The sequence below is a fragment of the Neopsephotus bourkii genome, unplaced genomic scaffold (assembly GCF_033783945.1).
Source record: "Neopsephotus bourkii isolate Nb327-2 ecotype Australia unplaced genomic scaffold, CSIRO-AGI_Nbou_v1 NB_1761, whole genome shotgun sequence".
Classification (NCBI taxonomy): Eukaryota; Metazoa; Chordata; class Aves; order Psittaciformes; family Psittacidae; genus Neopsephotus; species Neopsephotus bourkii.
Window position 1 is genome coordinate 820,297 of NW_026902235.1, and position 16,001 is coordinate 836,297.

The 16,001-nt window shown below is 58.7% G+C and overlaps 3 protein-coding genes across 3 annotated transcripts; all 3 read left to right on the forward strand.

Moving 5' to 3' along the window:
* The first annotated feature begins 1,230 nt into the window (after positions 1 to 1,230).
* On the forward strand, positions 1,231 to 4,345 carry POLE3 (DNA polymerase epsilon 3, accessory subunit). The gene is made up of 4 exons (XM_061377981.1): positions 1,231 to 1,308; positions 2,121 to 2,206; positions 2,913 to 3,031; positions 3,490 to 4,345. Exons 1-4 carry the CDS (start codon positions 1,243 to 1,245, stop codon positions 3,648 to 3,650), a joined length of 432 nt encoding a protein of 143 aa, XP_061233965.1. The 5' UTR covers positions 1,231 to 1,242; the 3' UTR covers positions 3,651 to 4,345.
* Positions 4,346 to 7,063: 2,718 nt separating this feature from the next.
* Positions 7,064 to 13,961, forward strand: ALAD (aminolevulinate dehydratase). Its single transcript, XM_061377956.1, has 12 exons — positions 7,064 to 7,149; positions 8,828 to 8,961; positions 9,116 to 9,166; positions 9,905 to 10,001; positions 10,361 to 10,496; positions 10,940 to 11,023; positions 11,240 to 11,328; positions 11,914 to 11,969; positions 12,683 to 12,770; positions 13,338 to 13,424; positions 13,598 to 13,727; positions 13,827 to 13,961. Exons 2-12 carry the CDS (start codon positions 8,849 to 8,851, stop codon positions 13,904 to 13,906), a joined length of 1,011 nt encoding a protein of 336 aa, XP_061233940.1. The 5' UTR covers positions 7,064 to 7,149; positions 8,828 to 8,848; the 3' UTR covers positions 13,907 to 13,961.
* Positions 13,962 to 14,174: 213 nt separating this feature from the next.
* On the forward strand, positions 14,175 to 15,092 carry HDHD3 (haloacid dehalogenase like hydrolase domain containing 3). Its single transcript, XM_061377995.1, has one exon. It carries the CDS (start codon positions 14,324 to 14,326, stop codon positions 15,038 to 15,040), a length of 717 nt encoding a protein of 238 aa, XP_061233979.1. The 5' UTR covers positions 14,175 to 14,323; the 3' UTR covers positions 15,041 to 15,092.
* The last annotated feature ends 909 nt before the right edge of the window (positions 15,093 to 16,001 follow it).

Genomic DNA, 16,001 nt, shown 5'->3' on the forward strand with positions numbered 1-16,001 from the left:
GGGACAAGGGCCTGTAGGGACAGGCCAAGGGGAATGGCTTGAACCTGCCCAAGGGAGACTGAGATGAGGTCTCCATCACACAGCAGTGATCAAAGCCTCCAAGGAAGAACAGAACCCGCTGTACACACAACTTGCTGGGAAGGGCCCAGCCTCTGCCAGGGGGCAGGGGAGCTTTGGGCCTGCTCCTGGCTCTGGGCTGGCATCACCCCTGCTCCACCCCTTCACCAGAGCCAGCACCACCTCCCTTGGCCCTCAGACCAAGCCAGCTCAGGCCCTGGCAGAACAAAGCAGAAGGAGCCGGAGCTGCAGCACTGCTGAGGGCTCACAGCGCCCAGGAGCTGACAGCAGCCATGGGCCCATCGCCCACTGCAGCACCTGACCCCAAGAGCCAGGAACCGGTGTGTTAACAACAGAACGCACTAAAAGGAGCTAAAATCAAGGCTCAGGAGATGGGACCTGTACACACAGCAATGGTCTTTACGAGTCCAATCACTGTAACTGGGAAGGGCATCAAGGCCTCATAAGCCTTGCGTCAGGTCTGCCCTTTGTGCCCTCAGAATGCTGTGCTATCCCCAGCACATTGGTAGGTCTAATCCAGATTGCTGCCTTCACCAATAAACGAGCCTTATAAATGTCTCTAAACTATCCCCATTGTAGTAACAGTGCTCTTCATACCAGGAAACATACACTTGCTGTGGAAAAAAACCTGCACTGCCCCTCACTGCTCACACTTGCAACTATCACCCGAAACAGGTAAAAATAATCACAGAAATAGACTGGCTTGTGTTGGAAGGGACCTTAAAGCTCCTCCAGCTCCAACCCCTGCCACGGGCAGGGACCCCTTCCACTGGAGCAGCTTGCTCCAAGCCCCTGTGTCCAACCTGGCCTTGAACACTGCCAGGGATGGGGCAGCCACAGCTTCTCTGGGCACCCTGTGCCAGCACCTCAGCACCCTCACTACAAGGTCTCCCCGAGAAGCAACCGCTGACCCCGGCGCATCCCGGCCGTTTCCCTCCCGCTCCGCCGCCGCTTCCGCCCGCCCGTTACCAGGCAGCGGCGGCCGCGCTGCACGCCGGGAAGGGCCGGGAACGCCGGGAAGGGTCAGAGGGCAGCGGCTGAGCGCGGGCTTTAGTGCGGGCAGGGTACGGCCGGGCCCGGAGCCACCGTGACCCCCCCCCGGGCTTCCCCCGCTCCCTCCGCCCCGGTGACAGCCCCGTTCCCTGCCCCCGCAGGCGGCCCAGCATGGCAGAGAGACCGGAGGACCTGAACCTGCCCAACGCCGTCATCACCCGCATCATCAAGGAGGCGGTGGGTGCCGGGCCCGGGACGCACCGGGATGGAGGAGCGAGTTCCCCCCGGGCTGCAGTCGAAGGGGCTCCGCTGAGCTGCGGTTTGGCTGCTCAGAACGGGCCCAGGCCCGGGGAGGGCTGCGGGAGGGACGGACCCGGGCTGTGAGCCCCGCGGGCCCACTCCGCGGCGGCAGCGAAGTCCCGGGGCACTGGGGCTGTGTCCGGACAGCGAAGGGAACCGGGTCCTGGTGAGAGCCTGGAATTATTCCCCATGGGGGTACTGAGGCGCTGGCACAGGGTGCCCAGAGAAGCTGTGGCTGCCCCATCCCTGGCAGTGTTCAAGGCCAGGTTGGACGCAGGGGCTTGGAGCAAGCTGCTCCAGTGGAAGGGGTCCCTGCCTGTGGCAGGGGTTGGAACTGGATGAGCTTTAAGCTCCCTCCCAACCCAAACCAGTCTGGGATTCTAACCCCAGTCACTAGAGGTCTGTTTGGTCCCAAGCATTGAGCTGTGGCTGGATGGATCCAGATGTGCCAGGGATCAGTCTGTGTTGGGAACCTGGGAGCCATCAGACAAATTGCCAAGTCAGTGGTCAAACCCATCCCTGATCCAAAAGTGTCTTTGCTCCTCGGTAGCCCACTGCATTTAGAAGAGCACAGTCAAACTGAGGTTGGTTTCCCGCCGGCGTCAAAGTTGCTGTGATAGTGACCGAGACCAACCTTCCACTTCCAGTTGTGCTGAGTCCTCCAAATGCCTTATTGTGGCTGACACATGAATTATGCAGGTTTAAGTCATTTCTAGGAGCTGCTGCTAAAAGCTGAATTTGTTTTTCAGCTTCCTGATGGAGTCAACATTTCCAAGGAAGCTCGGAGTGCGATATCTCGAGCAGCGAGTGTGTTTGTGCTTTATGCAACATCATGGTAAGAATTTGTTGTGCTACATAAGCAGTGCTGGTGATGTAGTTGAAGCTGTCCTTGCCTGTGGCAGGGGTTGGACTGGATGAGCTTTAAGGCCCCTTCCAACCCAAACCAGGCTGGGATTGCCTGTTTATATCAACAAAACCATCATTAGTGCAGCCCAGTATACAGATCACAGCAGTGGGGTTCTGGCTGCTCTTCACTACCCCAGAGAAAGCAGCTTTGGGCTCTGGACATGGAGACCCTTCCCTGCCAGGAACAGGAGGGGTCCCGGGCTGCCATTCCCTTAGAACACAGCTGTGTGGCCTTTCCCAGGAAAGGGAGGAGCATTTGGTTCCCTCTCCAGGCTGTTCCCCACACAGCAGCCTTAGGGCAAGCAGGAGCCTGCCTTATCACCCCAGAGGACACAGCAGTGTTCCTTGGGCAGCTCCGGTGGTGTGCAGGCAGTTGCTCCCCTGGTGTTGGGTATGGAATGGCTTTGTGGAATTGTCACCCTGCAGCCAACGTTCTGACTTGCTCCTTCCCCCTAGTTGTGGAAAAGGTCCAGCCAATAAACAGCCAATGTAGACAGAGAGGTACCTTCAACTGCTAGTAGGAGATTCAAGAACCCCAGATGTTTGAGAGATGGGTTCTTTTCTTAAGTTGCTTGTGACTTTAACAAGACTAAACTGGAGCCATTTACCAGTTCCTTCTACTCATTTTTGACTAGTGCAAATAACTTTGCCATGAAGGGGAAGAGGAAAACCCTGAATGCTGGTGATGTTCTCTCTGCCATGGAGGAGATGGAGTTCCAGCGATTTGTAGCCCCTCTGAAGGAATCACTGGAAGGTACCGGCCTCATTCACGTGGGGGGACTCTGTAGCACTGAGCCCTGTTTTCCTCGAGCACTGGACAAGCAACACTTACTTGCCTGTCTTGTTTCTCTTCTCTTTGCCCAGCATCCTACACTGCCTGGGGATAACTAATGTGCGCCCTAACAGGACTGGGATAACATTGTATGTCACAACTGATGAGGATTGAGAAAGTCTCATCTGCTGTCACCCCCCTATTATGTTTATCTAAGGGAAGCCTTAGGTGCTGCCTAAATGTGAGCTCCTGCATCCTTTTCAGCAGGTTTCTGCTGAAACTTAGCCTGATTTCCTGGTCAGCACAGCTCAGACAATAGGGTGAGTGGCTGCTGTGGGGCCACTGCCCTTTGAAGCGGCCGTGGGACTCCAGCTGCTGTGTGGTTCGTGCCATGGGGGCACCAACCTGTTGTCTTTCAGTGTTCTCTTTCTCTCTGTTAGTTTACAGGCGCGAACAGAAAGGAAAGAAAGAAGCAAGGAAAGACAAAGACAAGAAGGCAGACTCAGAGGAGCAGGATAAGAGCCGAGAGGAAGAGAATGATGACGATGATGAAAGGATGGATGAAGAAGAGCAGAATGATGAGGAAGAGGTGGACAACTGAGCTCACTGATGTGTGCAGGCACTGAGTTTTGGTCAAAGGGCTGTAAACACTGTAAATCAACTCTGCTGTGTCCCCTCTTGCTTCCAGTAGAGCTTTGCTCTGCTCCTCTGCAGCCTCTCCCTTTTGGCTTTAACTTGTACATAAAGGACTTTGGCTAAAGCTTTGCTTGGACATGAGGGACTCCTGCTAAAGTTTCTCTGGTGGAAGGACTCCTCCCTGTGCTGGGGGGGCTGAACAATGACAGGACTGAGCTTTTCACACTGGCTTGGCTCTGAAATAGAGGACAGAAGAAATACTTGGAGCAAGAACTTGAGAGACCTGAATAAGCTCATTAAAGTATGTCAGGGGCTGAAGCAAATAGGTCATTAACCCTTTGGGGTTTAGAATCTCCCTGATGATGTCAGAGGGCTTGGAAGCTGAATACTGAAGCTTTTATCCCTGTGACTTGCTTTATTTTCCTTCGTTTTCTTGCATTCTGGCTGTGCCTTTTCCTCCTGCTGTATCTCTGTCAGAGCTGCTGTGTCTTTCAACCACACTGGTCATATGCAGCAACGAGGTTCAACTGCACAAGAGCCAGTGGCCCATTCACCTCACTCACCCAAACCAATGAACTTCACAGCGCTTTATGATGTAAACCGAGTACTGAAAGTGCTGTTTTTTGTCTTTAAAGCCCTGGGAGACCCAGAGGAATTCTATTTAGGATCTGAATCAGAATGAAGAGTGGAGTTCGGTTGGGGTGTTATAGTGGAGCTCACAGTCTCACCTCCCTCCCCTGCAGAGCTGCAGTGGGTTAAAATGGGGTAGAACAGAGGTGGATCTTGTTGGTTTGAGTAGGTTTTTCTCTTTACCTGATTGGAATGGGTTGATTGCCTCACAGATCCTTCCATAGCCTTCAACAACCATCCCAGAGGCACAGCCTTGCTTCCGGCTGGGCTCTTGGGCTGCAGTGTCAGGCCCGGGGCTTTCCAAAGCTCCTTCATGACAGATGGACTGAAACAAGCTGTGTGTGTTCCTTGTACTCATGTAGGTTTGTGCTTTTATACTTCTTGTTAGCTTTGATGCCTTTCTCTCTGAGAAAATACCCATTAGAATAAGGGTCCTTTAGGGAAAAGTGCTTTATTGAGCTTTTTGAAGACTGATAAACCAAATGTTTGAACTTAACTAGGGAAATCAGGGGCAGTTTTAGGTATGTTGAAGTGAAACCTGTGAGTTTCACTGATGTGCAGTTTTAAACAGCACTTGTGAGGAACAGAACATCCTTTTCACCATGAAGTGGATGCAGAACCGCCCCCAAGAGCTTCCCACCTTTGTGCCTGTGCAGAGCCCAGCTCCGGAAGAAAACGGAACCAACACAGACTTTGTGCTGTCTGGCTCCTGACGCGCAGTCAGATGAACAGGCAAAGCTGACACCATCTTCCCAAGATCCCCAGTGACAAAAGGCCTTTCTGCTAGCTCTTTGTCCTTTTTTCCTCTCCTTTCATACCTGGGTGCATATTCTGGAAGGGAACAATATCCAAATAAAAGCCAGAGGGTTTTTTACACAAGCGGAGTCTCTTGTTCCTGTCAATAATGAGCTTGTGGAGAGGGCAGAAGCAAACTGCTGTTGGAGTGTCTCACAGTGAAGTGAGGCTGGAGGCTGCTGCAGCCCAGATTTGGAGCCAGGGGAGGCTTGGAAAAACCTTCCTGGAGCCTTCCAGTTAGCAAAGAACATCCCCAAAAGGCACCTAAAACCTGGCTCCAGATCTCTCCACAGCACACCGAAACCTGGCTCCTTACACCCCCAGCACTACAAAGCCCTGCTGCCAAACCCCAAAATCTGGGTAGAGAGCCAATCTAAATCCCCCCTCAGCACCCCAAAACCTGCCCCCTTACCACCCCCAGAAACTCAAAACCTCTCCAGCTCACCCAGCACCCTAAACTCTGCATCTAAATCCTGCCGCAACACCACCAGAACCCCAAAACCTGCTCCAGCTCAACCATCTGGCTCAAGGTTCTGCTGCAGCACCCCAAAACCTGCCTCCTTACTGCCCAGTACCCCAAAGCCCTGCTCCAACCCCTTCAGCAGCACAAACCCGGGCTCCAGATCCACATACAGCACCCTAAGACCTGCCTCCTCCTCCTCCCCCCAGCACCCAAAGCCCTGCTCCATCCGGCTCAGAACCCCAAAGTCTGCCCCCTTACCGGCCCAGCACCCCAAATCCCTCCTCCCTCATCTCCGCACCGCCTCCAAGACCTTTCCCGCGCTATTTCGCGCGAGACTTCCCGCCAATATCCCGCACTGATAAGGCGTGTCTATGCTAACCAGGGGGCGGGGTTATGCAAATCGAGAGACGGCGCTGGGAGACTCTATACGGACGGAGCAGGACGCGGCGGCGGGTGAGTGCCAGCGACAGGGACGGGGATCGGGACCAGGGGCACCGGAGGCGGGGCATTCTACCCGGCTCCCATCCCTCTGTCCCCGACCCCGTCCTCTTATAGGCCTGCTCTGAGGCTGGAGATCGGGATAACCGGAGGGGTAGGGCCCGGCCGGGCAAGGAGACACCGCTTGGGTGCAGGGGGCAAGGGCAGCTCTCGATAGCGCAGTAAGGACAGAACGGGTTCTGCTCGGTAAAGCACGGAGCAGCGTGTGATGCTGCGGTGTAATTGCAGATCCACTGAGCACTGAGTGTCTGCAGGACTTGAGGTAATGTGCAGGGAAGGATGAGGGCCGGAGCAGCTCTGCTCTGGAGCCAGGCTGAGAGAGCTGGGCTGGGGCAGCTGGAGAAGAGAAGGCTCCTGAAGGGGAGACCTTAGAGCAGCTCCAGTGCCTAAAGGGGCTGCAGGGAACCTGGAGAGGGGCTTGGGACAAGGGCCTGTAGGGACAGGCCAAGGGGAATGGCTTGAACCTGCCCGAGGGGAGACTGAGCTGAGCTCTTAGGCAGAAGCTCTTCCCTGTGAGGGTGCTGAGGCGCTGGCACAGGGTGCCCAGAGAAGCTGTGGCTGCCCCATCCCTGGCAGTGTTCAAGGCCAGGTTGGACACAGGGGCTTGGAGCAAGCTGCTCCAGTGGAAGGGGTTGGAGCTGGAGGAGCTTTAAGCTCCCTTCCAACCCAAACCATGCTGTGACTCTATGGTGCAGTGTCCCCTTATCACAGCACTCTTGCAGCCCTTACTCTGCATCTCCCTTGGCCCTCCCCGTGCATCACACAGAGGCTGTAAGATCCTGGTGCCCTCATCCAGACGGGTGCTCTGGCTGGGCACAGGGACTGTGCAGCTCCACATGGGGCTGGTGAGGAGCCCCCGGTGCCCCCAGCTCACAGCAGGCAGGGCTGTGCTGGGGCCACCCCCCGGCTGTTATCTCTGCTCTGCAATTCAGCCCTGTCCCTGTCCCCTCCTTGCCCAGTGAGCGCAGCCTCCGAGCTGGGGCCTCTATCTGCCCTGCACAGAGTCAGGTGCCTCTGGTTCCACCCTGCCCCTTCCTCCTGGGGATTAACTGTTAAAAGCATTTTTGGGATTCTCGAGGTGGGTTTTGCTCACTGAGCCCTTTGTTCTCCACTGGACCCAGCCTGGAGCCCGGCCACTGCACTGGAGCTGCCAGCTGCAGTTCAGGCCGGGGCTGGCCCCTTCCCTGTGAGTCAGGGCAGAGCAGCAGCTTTCCAAGGGCTAAAAATGACTTGCCAAGCGATGCTGTGACTCTGCCAGCTGGTCTGCAACCCCCCGAGCACCATCCAACTTCTTCATACAGCGTTTATGTAGGTGTGAACCTGTAAGTAACCGAGAGGTGCCTTTTGCCCATCCCAAAGCAGAAGCGAGACTCAGGTCAAGCCCTGGACTTGATACGATGCCCGTGTGCTCTGGTACAGACTGAGAACCTGGCTCAGCATTGCAGTATCTTGAGTGTGTGAACACCTCAGATTAAAGGTTTTCCTGCAGGATGGAGCCATGTCCTGCACAGCTCTGCTGCTCCCTGCTGCCGTGGGTGCTGCTGTAAAGCATTCTCCCTGGGCTGTATCTGTTCCCCGGCAGCAGGTCCATGAGGTTTATTGCTTGGGGAATCCCTCCAGGGGTAGGACTGAGGACCCCAGGGCTGCTCCAGGCCAGCTCCTGTCCTCATGTCCCCTCTCAGGGCAGCCCCCCCCCGCCATGGAGCACTAGGGGAGGAATCCGCTCGCTCTTTCAGAAGTCTCCAGCTCTCAGAACAATCTGGTCTCCAGCAGGGACTTGGCTCTTGTCTCCCTGCACAGGCGCCTGTGGGATGCAGCCCTGTGAGAGCAGCCAGCCCGAGTCCTTGAAGCTGCTTGTACAAACAGGCTGTGGTCCAGGTTGGGGTTCCCAGGGCTCAAACAGCTGCTCCCTGCTGTGCTGCGGCCAAACAGCCGTTCCATCACGCTCATCCACACCACGGTGGTGAGAATTCAGCTCTAGGGGCAATTTAAATCTTAGCGGTCCCATCACAGAGTTGTTACCAGGTCTGTTACAGAAGAAAGCACTGCTACAGAAGTTCCAGCATTAACACAGCTAACACTTCATTTCTGTGCATTCTTTGCAACCTCTGCAGTCAGTTTGCCACCTCCCTGGTGTTCCTCACTGTCACTTGCTGCAGCAAGTGGCCACTGGAGCTGGGTAGCTGTGGGGTTTAAAGCCGTGGAGTCTTCAGGGTGATCCCATGCAGCTCTCCCATCCAGTGCCTGTACTGTTCTGTAACTGCACCTATACACTGCAGCCATAAAACATTGTGCTACATAGAGCAGCTCTTCACTGTATACAAATCTGTATCAAACAACTTACACAGCATTAAGCAAAAGTGAAATGAATTCAGCAAAGACCATCTCACTGATAGAAAACTGTTACAGCTGTACCAGCCAAACCAGAGGGAGCCTGGGGAGGGTTCTGCTGCAGGGGGACACTGGTGGTTGTGAACTGGTGGTTTCATACACAGAACTGGGGGGTTTCATGGGGAGGAATCAGCATCATCCCTGTTTACGTGACTGCTGCTGCGGGTCCTGCAGCACCCCCCAGCAGGGCTGGGATGGAGCTGGCTGGGATGCAGCTCGTGCTCTCTGTGTGTGCCTGGTGAGGGACAGGGATGGTCCTGCCATGGCTGCCTGGATCTCGGCCCCCTCCTCACATGCTCCGACAGCAGCAGCTTCCCAGGGCACCACCGGTCACCAACCTGATAGCTTCTTCTGGTGTTTCAGAGCCTCCTTCCACAGCCTCCACGATGCAGGTGGATTCCCTTCTCCACAGCGGCTACTTCCACCCTGTGCTGCGCTCCTGGCAGTGTACAGCCACCACCTTCGATGCCTCCAACCTCATCTACCCCATTTTTGTCACGTGAGTGAGCCCTGGCTCTCTGGGTTGGGGATGGACCACGCTCAGGGTGACCGGTTTAGATAGGTTCAGATTCCCCATGGAGTGGATGAGCCTGGGATGGGGGTCAAATCCTCACGCCGAGTCTTCAGGTCTCTATCCCATCCACCTCCTGCAGTGACAGCCCTGATGCAGTGGAGCCGATCCCCAGCCTCCCTGGACAAGCCAGGTAAGAGTCCAGCTCTGCTGAGCTGCATGGCAGTCACTGCCGTGCGCCATGCCCAAGCAGGGCTGATGCATGGCCTGAGATGAGCATGAGCCAGGAGCGATGCTTCCAACCCTCTGGTCCCTTCCTTGGGGATCCCTCAACACCAGGCAGGGCAGGAGCACTCATCCACTAAAGGAGTGGAGGGAATCATATTGGAGTGCCGGGAAAGTACCAGTACTGGCAGGGATAGTGCCAGGCTCCCACGATGGCCCAGAGCACTTGTACATTGTGTGGGCTCAGCGGGGAAATTGGAATTGGGGTTTCCAGCAGCAGCTGGAAAACCTGTGCAAGGACATGGGCTCTGGTCCTGCATGAGATCCTGTTGGACTGGCAGCTCCTGTCTTCATCTGCTTCATCTGCTCCTGTCTTCATCAGCAGGGTTGTGGTCACAGAGGCCCCAGGAGGTGTTCCTATGGGGAGGTGGGCTGGATCTGCCACAAGGACACCACGATAAGGGGTCCAAGGACAGGGCATGCTTGGCCTTTCAGAGCAGAGAGTGTCCATGCCGGGTAGATAATGTTCCTGTACTCCCAGATAAGGTCCTGGATTGTTCCTCACAATGTTCAGGCAGCGTGTCCCCTGGATCTCCAGCTGCTGCTTGCTCTGGATGCTGGGTCGCTCCCAGTCCAGCACCCAAGGCACAGACCAGCTCGCCCATGGAGCGGGTGCCTGGCAGCCCCTTCCCTTTGCTCTTCTCAGGTATGGAGTCAACAAGCTGGAGGGGATGCTGCGTCCCCTTGTTGAGGATGGTCTGAAGTGTGTGCTCATCTTCGGGGTGCCCAGCAAGGTCCATAAGGTCAGTGTGCAGGGTGGTGGCAGGGGGTAACCACAGGGGTGTGGGAGGGCAGAGCGGGGCCAGGGAGGTTCTGATGATCAAACAGGATCAGCTCAGGGTCTCTGGCCTTGCTTGCACCTCACCCAGTAGAGCAGGATGGGGATGGGAGACTGTAGTGAAAGCTCTTGCAGGTGGGCTTGAGACCTGCACTGGCTGCTCAGAGTCCCAACTCCATCACCCTTTTCCATGGCTGGTGCTTACACTGCCCGGTGTGACAGGGCCTCAGGGTTCAGAAATGGGTCCCTGCTCAGAGCCTCTGCCATGGAGGAGTGGGTGGGAAGCCCTGGGCTGTGTGTGTTGAAGCATTTCTGTCCCCACAGGACGAGGAGGGCTCTGCTGCTGATGCAGAGGACACTCCTGCCATCCTGGCCATCAAGAAGATCCGCTCCACCTTCCCAGAGCTGCTGATTGCCTGTGATGTCTGCTTGTGCCCTTACACCTCCCATGGGCACTGCGGTGAGTGCACAGCCTGGGTCCTGCGCTGCTCCTCAGGCATTTTCCTGGCATGGGGAATCTCAGGGGGGGGTCATTTTCTGCTGAGGAGCACCATCTGCTGGTGGGGTCAACCCCTGCACCAGGACTGGGCTCCCCAGTACTGATGCAGTTGAGCCTGGGAGACATCTCCTAGGTTTTGACAGCAGGGTGGGAGGCATGGGTGCTTGAGGCAGCCACTCTGGCCATCTGAGTCTGTCTGAGCACTCATCTGTGTCCCCATATCCATCTTCCCTTCCCCAGAGCACTCATGTGGTTGTTGGTCTCCTGGTCCTTACCCATCTCTCTTGGCACACTCCCTGCTGTTGCTCTGAATATCCTCACAGCTTGTCCCCAGAGCCATCTCCTTCCCTAGAGATGGAGGCAGGGCCCGTCTAGCCCCCGTGTAACCCGGCTTTGTCTCGCAGGCATCCTGCGCGAGGACGGCACCATCCAGAACGAGCTGAGCTGTCAGCGCCTGGCGCAAGTGGCGCTGGCCTATGCCAAAGCAGGTGAGGGTCCCCCGCAGCGGTACCCAGGCTCAGACCTGTCCCCTGTCCCTTTCAGCTGGACACACAGCAAACGGGGCCTGGCTCCAGCTGGGAGGGGTCTGCTCCAAGATGGGGGAGCTGCAGGCAGCCAGGACCTCCTCAGCACTGGGGTCTCCTGCTCCTTGTACAGGCAAAGCCAAAGCCTCAGGTACTCCTGTGCCTGTTGTTTCCCTGCAGGCTGCCACATCGTTGCCCCCTCAGATATGATGGACGGGCGCATCGCGGCCATGAAGGCAGCGCTGATCTCCAATGACCTGGGCAACAAGGTGAGCTCAGGAACTGCATGAGCCAGAGGCTGGAGTGATGACCACAGGGAGCCTGTGCCACCACAGGACCTGGGAGAGCAGTGGAGGAAGCAAACCCCTGCCTTGCCCAGGATGTAGGGACAGGCCAAGGGGAATGGCTTGAACCTGCCCGAGGGGAGACTGAGCTGAGCTCTTAGGCAGAAGCTCTTCCCTGTGAGGGTGCTGAGGCGCTGGCACAGGGTGCCCAGAGAAGCTGTGGCTGCCCCATCCCTGGCAGTGTTCAAGGCCAGGTTGGACACAGGGGCTTGGAGCAAGCTGCTCCAGTGGAAGGGGTCCCTGCCCATGGCAGGGGTTGGAGCTGGAGGAGCTTTAAGGTCCCCTCCAACCCAAACCACTCTGTTATTCCATGTGCCACAGGCATTTTCCTGTCTGTGTGCACACAGGAAGGGAATGTCCTTGGCTGAATGTGGGGACACTGGGGTGCCAGGGCTCTGGCACGGAAAGGTGGATGTGTTATAGATCAGCCATGGGAGGGAATCGCTTCTGCCCTGCTGCTGGGATGCAGCACCCTCCTTCCGGCCCTCACAGCTCCGCTCTCCTCTGCAGGTCTCAGTGATGAGCTACAGCGCCAAGTTTGCTTCGTGCTTCTATGGTCCCTTCAGGTGGGTCTGTCCCTTCAGGTGGGTCTGTCCCTTCAGGTGGGTCTGCCCCTTCAGGTGGGTCTGTCCCTTCAGGTGGGTCTGTCCCTTCAGGTGGGTCTGTCCCTCTGCCGGGAGCTGCATTCCCAGGCAGCTACTTGGGAAGGGGGCTTGGTCAGAGCCAGATCACTTTAGATCACACTCCTGCTTCCCAATGGGAAAGGGTGACAAATGTACCTTGCCCAGGAGAGGCAGGCTGGGGGGAAAACCAGGGGTGGAACAGAGACTACCCTGGTCACCTGCGTGTCCAGGGCATTGGTGGCAATGCAGGTACATAGGGAGCTGCCAGAAGCAGTGAGGAGGACAGTTACAGGAGCTGGTGTTGCCCCAAAGGGTGGCTTCAGGGACAAGCTCAGCTTGGTCAGCTGGTACCTTGTCCCAAGAACAGCCTGACCCTGGTGGGGCATCTCTGAGGAACCTGCCTTGGAAAAGAGCAAAAGGAAAACATCTGACACGATTTTACCCCATCTGGGCATGGGGAGGGCAGTGGGTGTTGAAGCCCAGCTCAGCCTGGCCTGTTGTACCTCCCCAAGTGATCCTGGGGCACAGAGGTGGGTCAGGAGACCCCCCTCAGGTGCTTGTCCTGGTCTGTGCTCATGTTTCTGAAGCTGTATGAGGTGGGAGGCAGGGGGAGCGGTGCTGGTCCTCATCCCCTGCCCTGCCTCGCCTCTCACCAGGGATGCTGCTCTGTCCAAACCTGCCTTTGGGGACAGGCGATGCTACCAGCTGCCACCGGGCGCCAGGGGCCTGGCCATGCGTGCTGTGGTGAGTGAGGGGGTGAGTGGGGCTGGGGCTGCGGGGACCAGAACACCCTCCCGTGTGGTGACAAGTTCTCAGCAGGCCCTGGGGAGAGCAAGGTCAGGGCTCTTGGGGTCAAAAGGGAGCAGGAGGCAGCAGAACGGCCACGGGTCTTCCCCTTCAACAAGCAAGAGAAACGAGGCCCATCAGCCTGCAGAGCTGGTGTCCAGCGCGGGCCCGAGGACTGTGCTGGGAGCTCTGGAGTTGGTGATCCTGTACCCTGCTGTGTCCCGGGGTGTTGGGTCATGGATCCCAGCCTGGTTGGGGTTGGAAGGGACCTTAAAGCCCATCCAGCTCCAACCCCTGCCACAGGCAGGGACCCCTTCCACTGGAGCAGCTTGCTCCAAGCCCCTGTGTCCAACCTGGCCTTGAGCACTGCAGGGATGGAACAGAACCACGGAGCACCGGGTGTCTGGTGGGAGGGAGCTTTGCCTCCCCCATCACAGCCCCTCTGTGGGCTCTTGTGGCTGAAAGCATGGACTTGCTGGAGCGTTCTTGTACCCGAGCTGCTGGGGTTGTGCGTTCCCCTCACAGGACCGGGACGTGCGGGAGGGAGCCGACATGCTGATGGTGAAGCCGGGGATGCCCTACCTGGACCTTGTGAGGGACGTCAAGGCTCGAGTAAGCTCCTGCAGCTGGGGAGGGCGCTGGGTGTCCCCAGGGCAGTGAGGGTGTGTGGTGGGGAGGGCCGGTTGGGACAAGGGGGGGGGTCACTGCGGGCCTCACGTTGGGGCTGGGGCTGCTGTGTGAGGGGGGGCAGCGGACACGAGGCCTGAGCCCGCCGCTGCCCGCAGCACCCCACGCACCCGCTGGCCGTGTACCACGTCTCGGGGGAGTTCGCCATGCTGTGGCACGGGGCCCAGGCCGGAGCCTTCACCCTGGAGGCCGCGGTCAGGGAGGCGGTCACGGCCTTCAGGCGCGCAGGTGAGACAGAGCCCGAGCTCCTGCCCCTGCCCCAGCCCCGGGCACGGGCCCGGGCCGCTGCCGCCGCGGGGCCGCTCCATCCGCCCGCTCTCTCCGCAGGAGCCGACGCCATCATCACCTACTTCACCCCGCAGCTGCTGCGCTGGCTGCGGGAGGAGGCGGCGGCGGGGCGGGCCTGAGCCGGGCCGAGCTTCCGGGGCGGGCAGCGGCGCTTCCGCGGCGGAGGTGGGTGGGGACGGGCTGCCTCTGGGTCCCGATCGCGCCTGAGCCCTGGACCCTGAGAGCCCCCGCGGCCGCCCCGCTCCTTCCCTCTTCGCCCCGGCCAGCCCCGGTACAGCCCCGCTCCCCGCTGCGGCACCCACGGTGTGGGGGGTTCAGCGCCCGCCCTGGGACTCTTTGCCCCGCAGGCCTGCGAGCGGGGCGGCCCCTCCGGTCGTGTCCATGACCCTGAGCCCTCCCGGGGGACGCGGGTGTGATGCGGGCCAGGGGCCGGTTCCCGCACCCCTGCGACAGTGACCGGCGTGAGCCTGCAGCGCCCCCGGCTCTGCCCTCCCCGTTGTCCCGGGTCTCCCGCTGCGCCGAGCTCCGCTGAGGCCATGCTGCGGCTCCGCTTGCTGACGTGGGACGTGAAGGACACGCTGCTGCGGCTGCGGCAGCCCCTGGGGCACAGCTACGCGGCCGAGGCCCGGGCTCACGGCGTGCGGGTGCAGCCGGAGGCGCTCAGCCGCGCCTTCCGGGAGGCGTACGGGGCCCAGGGCCGGCGCTTCCCCAACTACGGGCAGGGCCGGGGGCTGAGCTCCCGGCAGTGGTGGGTGGATGTTGTCAAACAGACCTTCAGGCTCTCGGGCGTGCAGGACGAGAGCGTCCTCACGGCCATGGCGGAGAAGCTCTACCACGATTACTGCAGCGCCCGCAACTGGGAGCCGCTGCCGGGCGCCAGCGAGACCCTGAGCCAGTGCCGCCGGCGCGGCTTCCGCATGGGGGTCGTGTCCAACTTCGACAACCGGCTGGAGAGCATCCTCTGCCAGTGCGAGCTGCGGCACCACTTCGACTTCGTGCTCACCTCCGAGGCCGCGGGCTGCGCCAAGCCGGACGCGAGGATCTTCGAGCAGGCGTTGCGGCTCGGCGGGGTCCTGCCCCGGCAGGCAGCTCACGTCGGGGATGACTACAGCCGGGACTACAGGGCAGCGCGGGCCGTGGGCATGCACAGCTTCCTGCTCCGGGCTGCGGGGCAGGGCGAGGAGCCGGGGGTGCCTCCCGAGCACGTCCTGCCCACGCTGAGCCACCTCCTGGCTCTGATTGAGAAGGAGTAGCTGTGTGCGGAGAGAGCCGGTGCTGCTGAGCCATGAAGTGGCCCCAGCGGGGGGGTTTCTTGCTGCTGGTTGGGCAGGGAGCACTGCTGCCTGTGGAGCGGGAGAGGGCTCCTGCAATAAAGTGTACCTGACACTAATCATTAGTGCTGCTGCTTCCACAGCTCTCAAACACTGGGCAAGGTGAGCGGTGGTGTCTGTCCCTAACAGCCGGGGCCTGGGTCAGGCTGTGTTCCACAGGCTCCTTCTGGCAGGAGGGATGGAGGCAGCCTTTGAGGTTTATGCCTTTGCAGTCACGCTGGGGGGAGGCTCCAGCAGCCCCCAGTTGGTCTGTTGCAGGTTGGTCTGCCCATGCAGGGCCCCCAGACACAGTCCTGATCACCTCAGTGTACCCCAGACTGACCACCCCACCACCCTCTTCCCAACAGTGGCTGTGGGCCTCCTGCTGCCGGCAAAACAGAAGCTGGGCAATTTCACGTCATTTAATGTACTGCTAATTAAACTGTACCAATTTGGGCACTGAGCAATAAAGATGACAAATTTCAAACAGGGAAGCACCTTACCTACCCTTCTCCCTGGGCTCAACTTCAGCCCAACACCTCTCCTTCCTCCGGGCCTAACATCAGCTCCCTGGGGTTTTGCCACATTACACTGAACCCTCAAACCATTGCCAAAGTAAGGAGCAGCTCAGGTGGGGTTTGTGCTCTCCTTGCTGCTTCCTCCTCTGCTCTGCCATGGGCTCCTTCATGGACCCACAGCCCCTTGGGGTGCCCCTGCCGTAGCATAGGTCTGCACAGGTGACAGCCCCCTGCACTGTCCCTGCTCCTCCCGAAGCATGTCACCAGCTGTGTCCCACTGAGTCCCTTTCCATGTGCCTCCTCCCTTCTGTTCCTCCAAACACACATCCAGAGCTGTCAAGTCAAGCAGGAAACGTTCCCTATTTCTCCTGCTTTACGAAGCCCAC

Bases quoted from the DNA above. Each gene is read 5' to 3' on its own strand.
- POLE3 (XM_061377981.1), top strand. From the start codon at position 1,243: ATGGCAGAGAGACCGGAGGACCTGAACCTGCCCAACGCCGTCATCACC. The intron at 2,207-2,912 runs GTAAGAATTTGT...ATTTTTGACTAG, and splicing joins GTGCTTTATGCAACATCATG to TGCAAATAACTTTGCCATGA. The intron at 3,032-3,489 runs GTACCGGCCTCA...TCTCTCTGTTAG, and splicing joins TCTGAAGGAATCACTGGAAG to TTTACAGGCGCGAACAGAAA.
- ALAD (XM_061377956.1), top strand. From the start codon at position 8,849: ATGCAGGTGGATTCCCTTCTCCACAGCGGCTACTTCCACCCTGTGCTG. The intron at 9,167-9,904 runs GTAAGAGTCCAG...TGCTCTTCTCAG, and splicing joins AGCCTCCCTGGACAAGCCAG to GTATGGAGTCAACAAGCTGG. The intron at 13,728-13,826 runs GTGAGACAGAGC...CTCTCTCCGCAG, and splicing joins CACGGCCTTCAGGCGCGCAG to GAGCCGACGCCATCATCACC.
- HDHD3 (XM_061377995.1), top strand. From the start codon at position 14,324: ATGCTGCGGCTCCGCTTGCTGACGTGGGACGTGAAGGACACGCTGCTG.